Source organism: Gavialis gangeticus, unplaced genomic scaffold (genome assembly GCF_001723915.1).
Source record: "Gavialis gangeticus isolate Ggan-Ray unplaced genomic scaffold, GavGan_comp1, whole genome shotgun sequence".
Taxonomy (NCBI): domain Eukaryota; kingdom Metazoa; phylum Chordata; order Crocodylia; family Gavialidae; genus Gavialis; species Gavialis gangeticus.
Window position 1 is genome coordinate 76,546,847 of NW_017729024.1, and position 6,391 is coordinate 76,553,237.

The 6,391-nt window shown below is 36.7% G+C and overlaps 1 protein-coding gene across 2 annotated transcripts in view; it reads right to left on the minus strand.

The window, feature by feature from the left end:
• The window catches only part of EPB41L4A (erythrocyte membrane protein band 4.1 like 4A), a 285,877-nt gene that overhangs the window by 152,624 nt on the left and 126,862 nt on the right, over positions 1 to 6,391 (minus strand). For both annotated transcript variants that reach the window (XM_019517262.1, XM_019517261.1), the window contains exons 3-4: positions 2,402 to 2,453; positions 1,186 to 1,264 (exon numbers count right to left, since the gene is read on the minus strand). In XM_019517262.1, the coding sequence (XP_019372807.1) occupies positions 1,186 to 1,264; positions 2,402 to 2,453 (131 nt within the window). The remainder of the gene's footprint in view (positions 1 to 1,185; positions 1,265 to 2,401; positions 2,454 to 6,391) is intronic.

The following is a 6,391-nucleotide window of genomic DNA, read 5'->3' on the forward strand; positions in this document are numbered from 1 at the left end:
AGCACAAATCACTAATTGATCTTAAAAGTAACTTGAATGCATTTTTCCAAATTTAGATCTGAATTGCCATTTCACAGATATGAATCCAACCTGCCTCCAGAGTAGTAATCACAGCAGGTTCTGTTGCCGAAGTTCTCTTCCCAGGGCCATCTTTTTCACCCTGTGAGCAGGGTTGAAAGTGGTTCTGGAAAAGTATAGGAAAACTGTATCAAACTTTCAGGGCAGGGGGGCATTACACTGCAGCTAACTTGTGCTTTTTCTCTAGTTTCTCCTAGTTCATATAAAGCTTGCCATGCTGGGGCTGTTAGTCATTATAAGGGAAAGTTAATGTCAGTATGGAGAAAAAACATACCTGTCATGTAGTACAGGGGGAAAAATATTCTACTTTTTTTTTTTTTTTTAAACCATTTACCACCTTGGATGAGGAACAGAAAATGTACATGTATTGTATTAGTTTGAGACATTATGTTCCACATGGGCAAAATCATGGACAGAAAAAATGGAATTTGTCCCTTGTGCTTATTAATACCAGTTAACACACTATGTGCTCCTAACCTGTGAAATGTTTGTCGCAAGTACTGTACCAAATTCCCTTGTTAACTTAAAATGAATTTCTTGGGATCTTTCATAAATAAAACAAGCTGGAAAAGCCTCTGCATGTTTGGAAATATATATACTCTTATATTTGATGGGGTCAATTTGTTACTTAAATATATCAACCATAATGGGCGATTAATAGCTTCTTTTGCATATTTTTCACGTACTAGGGGAAATACCTCTTTAAAAAAGGTTCTGGAATTTAAGGCATGGCCAATCAAGAGGAAAAGCAGGACTTCCCCACAGTTGTATGGATATACAAGTAAACTATGGTGATATTCTGAAAGCTTTCTATAAGAATATCTATCATAGCAAATATATAAACCCAAATGTGACAATACGTTACTAAAAAGAGATTCCCCAACAATTCACACACAGCCCTGAGAATTTCACAGGTATCGTGTCACAGAGTCAGTCAGACCTTCCAAACAGAGGGTGACACCAAATGATGCACCTTTAGTCTCAATTCTTTTGACAAAGTGCACAGGCAAAAAACTATTAACAAACAAACTCACAGAAAACTGCAGTTTTAATTTTACTAATCAAGATCAACACATTTTAAGTCTATGAATAATATTTATACTGTACCTGGTTATTTCTTCCTTAAGTTTGCATGGATCTTCTGCATAGAATTTAACACCAAAATATAGAGTATATGGTGGTCCAGCTAGGTAAAAGAAAGAACAGTTATCTTTTGCACTGAAAAAGGTCTACTGAAAAGCCCACTTCTCTATTTTAGGATTTTATTCTCCTGAGAGTCACCATAGAATCCATGCATTTTTCATGTAAAATCAAAGTTAAAGTTCCAGTAAATGTTATAGAATCTCTGGCTCTTTTCCCTTTATATGGCATAAAACTTCTGTTTGTAAAGGCTTTGGGTGTTTCTTATGTTTTGCTTTGCTCCCAGTTCCTTTGGATTGATTGCTACTTGCCTGTCTGTTCAGCAGTTTTATTTGCTCTGAAGGTTTACATTTTGGCTTTCACTTCTATTCTACTTTGTATTTTGATGCAGGGAGGATGCTTTTCTCATTTGTTTTTGGCCTTCACTTCTTTATAAATGTGTAAGAATAAAATCATATATCCATCAAGAATATGTTATTCCTGTTACCATGTGCCAATGTTATTTTTTAATCCTTCCTATGCTACCAAAGACTGAATTGAATATTTCAATTAGGCTTAATTTATCTAGTCAGAAATTGTAAACCTATTTGCCAGCTCAATTTTTAAAAAGCGGTTTATTCCTTCAGTAAGATCCAGTGAACCCTATCCTATCCTTATTGTTATGGCCATATTTATCTCTATGCATACATCCACTTTTATCAAAGGCTTTTTCCATTTTTACAACAGACTTCAACTTTCCTTTTGAAGTACTATTATTAACCTTACTTAACAATATTGCAAACAGAATCTTTGCCTAGGAGGTTTAAAGAATGACACCAACATTCAAAAAAACTATGCAGGTTATTCCTAATAATATTTTTTTTTCCATTTTCAGAAGGCAAAAGTCATCTGGTTAAAAAGACAGGAAGGTCAAAGCTAATCCAAATCTCAAATTATACAGATTTCTAGACACTATATCACCTAGATGTTTCAGTACTTTTATGATTCTCAAGTAATAGTTTAATCACAAAAATATGCTTGAGTAAGAAAAGGCAGTTACACTCAGTATGTGCAATTTTGATACAGCTATGAACTAAAATATTTGAGCCATCTCAAGAGACCATGAATCAAAGGCCCACCACTCTGCATGTAGGATGTCCTCTGTTTCTCTTCACTGTTTATCAAGTTCAAATGAAATACATACTATTTATCAATTCCTTATGTTCCGCAAGTGTCTTTGCAGGATCCAGCCAGTACTGTGAGAATAGATAATTACGGCAATTAGTCGTTTAACATGACAAACGCTTAAAGATTAACTTATATTTATTTTTATATTAATAATCTTTGTTCTCAAATGCCAAAAGTGAAATGTTATCATCTTTTCTTTTGGTACAACACAAAAACCAGACGAACTACCTGCCAGTGGTTAAATTAGTATAAAACTGAAGTGTTCAGAAAGCCAAGTCTATAACAGTAAAAAAAAACCAAAAAACCACTAAACCTATAATGCAGAATTTCCTGATCAGATAAACATGTCACTACATGTCAAGTGCAGTGTTTCTCTGACAGGTTGTGATATCCTGTTCAGAAAAAGCTCTCCTACTTTACACTAGGGCAAACTGGGCCCTAAAGGAAAATCTCTTAAAACATATATTGCTGTTTTCCAAACTACCTTGTCTGTTATATCTAGAATACTACTGTGCAACTTCACAGTCTCCTTGACGGATCAACAGGCAGAGCCTCTGGAATGCTGACATAGGGACAAGCACAATGATGATAGTTTATAAAGATAAGAAAGATGGGAGAAAATGGGCTTGTTTAGTCTAGAAAAGAAAAGACAGGTGGGGAGATATGGTAGAAGTCTTCTAATACGTAAAAAGGCTTTTATGTAGACGACAGTTCTCCATGGAAGATGGGACAAAAAAACCCCAGTATAATCTGCTACAAAGGAAATTTAAATCAGATTTTAGAAACAAATTTCTAACTACAGGGGAGGTGAAACACTAGAACAATCTATCTAATGAGGGACTTTCAATTAAGAGTTCTAAGACCAGCTTCAGCAAATATCTAGCAGAGGTTCTCTAGATCTATTTGATTCTGTTTCTTTGCAGGGAGATTGGCTAAAAGATTCCTGCGCTCCCTTCCAGCCAGATGTTCCTATGATTCAATTGTGATTCATCTGGAAAAACATACAGGTGCAATCCTTGCTGCTGGCTCCCAAACCACTTTGGATTTCACTTTTCCTAAGCAGAAAGCGCATACATCATCCTGTGACCTTTCTCCCTTGGTCATCTCCTCAGTTAGATATCCTCCCCTTCTGGGAGGAGTCACACCCTTTAGGACTCTCTGGCACACACAGAGGATTCTTCAGGAGTCTTTTTTTTCTTTAGGAGCTTTCTGCCACACATGCACACCAAGCCAATATAGGGAATGTGAAACCAGGCTAACGCAGACAGATGACACTACCACTGGGCAGGCTCACCCATTGTAAAAAATGCTCTAAGGCCCCAGAACAACTAGGATTAAGAATGGACTGTAAGGTTAGTAGCACACTCCTGACATTGCACTAAGACAGCTAGATGCATTACAGCTGTTTCAGGGCATAGCACAAGTAGAAGAGGACGCCATGCTGCACTGAAGCATCCCCTAGCACATTCTTTTTACAGTGTTGATGCGTCTTTAGGATCCTATGCAGAACTGTAATGAGTGCTGCTTATGAGGCTCTATTGTTCTTCCTGGTCAATAAATGTAATTGGGAGTACAGCAGGAGTAGGCAATCATTTTGGGTGGAGGGCCACTTACTGAGTTTTGGTGAACTGTCGAAGGCCATAAGGGTAGCACCTTGACAGGTGTTCCACCCTGGTCACCATCTTGGGACCAGAAGTCCTACCCCCTGACCTTTGCCACTGGAAATGCTCCTTTTGAGAGGGAACTTTTCCAACTTGCAACAAGAAAAAAAAAAACAAAACAAAACAAATTGTATGCTAAAAATCAAACATCTACTGTAACATATTTTAATTTTATTTTTAAAAATATTTTTGTTCCAATTTGTGTGTGTTTGCATAGTGTATATAGAGGCGATTGCATAATAGCTCAAAATAAAGTCTTACTCTTGTATATTGGGGGGGGTGGTAGGGCTAAGGATTTGTGACTTTCATCTGGTTTGCATAAGAGCTGCAAAACACTCTTCAGTTAAGATCCCCGGTACACAGCTTCCACCATCCATTTATTCTATTTCAAACCACAAAGCAAAATTGAACATCCATTTCCAGAATCTAAGATAGAATATGAACTGTTAAGCAATTTACCAGAACAAGATCTCATACTGCAATTGTAAAATATTTGTAATTAGCAGTATTAAATATTAACTGGTCACAGATAATAGTTCTTGGAATACAATGTTATAATAATATTATGTATAATACTAATAATAATACTATTATTTGCTTCATTAATTAACCAACAGTTTAAGCCCACAATGCAATCTTGGCCTGCATAAAAGCAAAAAAAGGAAAGTGGAAAAAGTTTTCTAAAACCTAAGACTAATGGGAATGTTATCATTTAAAAAAAAAAACCCAAAAAACCCCCATGTTTGAAATGAAGAGTTGCTTTGTTTGGATATAAGCTTTCTTTTAGCTTGTTTGTGAACAAAAAGTGTTGCTACATTGTTTTAGTACTTAAAAATCAAATCGCAAAACTGACTTCAAACAAAAATAAAACAGGCAAAATAATTTTTATTGTCCATATTGAGTGAAATGGAAACAGTAAATAAATTATGCTGGTAGCAAAAAGTAAAAAAACTTAAGAATCATGTAAATTACGGCTTGCAAACACTTACATATATGTAAGAAAAAAGATTGTTTGTGCCAATAAGTACTGTAAAACCTATATGATCATAGGAAACCGGGGCTGGAAGGGACCTCACAAGGTCACCCAGTCCAGCCCACTGCTCAAGGCAGGATCATTCCTGACTAAGCCATCCCAGCCAAACCAACTGTCCCACTCATAGGGATTTTCAGGACTAGGCTCTAAACTTGATATCAGTAGCACAGGGAAAGGTATTCAGTTTGGTTACAGTTTATAATATATTTTTTGATGGAGAACTATAATCATTTCAACCTGTGGTGTTGGCTTATATTTCAATTTTTCAAATAATAACAACAAAACAAAAAATAGAAGAATTTGCAAGCATCTGAACCATTGCTAATAAAATTTACTGTGTTAGGGAAATGATACTAGACAGTGAAATCTGCCCTCTCGGTTTTGGGCCAACTAGGAGTAGCACTTATTACAATATTACAAATAAACAAAAACAGAAAAAGAACAAAGGTTAAAACACAGCTTTTGAAGAAAGAAGTCTCAGATACATCCTCAAGTTTGGCCATTTAGCTGTCCCTTTTCTTAAACCAGGGAATTATCTAGATGATGGATGGAGAAGTCTCTTATCTGCCCACTAAAGCATAATTATATAATACTACCTCAGCAAGAGACATGTCAAAGAAAATTTTCCTTTCATTGTGTCAAGAGATCCATTTGGTCTGCAGAATTTCATAAGCAGAAAGTTTAATTAAGCAAAAAAACAAAATTTATTTTTTAAAAAGCATTGCAGACAATTGATTGAATATGGTAATAGCTGGTTGAATGGTGTAACAGGGGACCCTAACCCCGTTACTGAGCCAAGGGAAAGGAAAAATAGAGGGGCAGGGACCAAAGCAGCTAGGGTGAAATAGAGGGACCAAACTCAGGAAACCAGGGTCCTACCTCTTCAAGGATAGGTACAGCCATTCAATAAGTCTGAGCCAGAATCAAAGTTATGCAGTTTTCTGTAAGTGGCATAGTTTAGATCTGTAGTGACCTCACCCTTGGTGGGGGGGGGGCAAATCTTACACCAGATTCTGCCATTTTTAAACCAGTCGATGTGAGCTGAACTTTTGCTTTGTTAGGGGTTGGACCAATTTTGTGGGTTGAATTTCTGTTCTGTTATGGGTACAGACCAGCTTCTGATCACTTACACCAGTAAAAATGTAATGTTTGTACCTGGCCTAAGAAAACAGAGCAGCAGAAACCACAGTTTCATAGTTTCTAGGGTCGGAAGGGACCTGAGCAGATCATCTAGTCCGACCCCCTGCCATGGCAGGAAAGGGTACTGGGGTCAAACGACTCCAGCAAGGTGTTCATCTAACCTCCTCTTAAA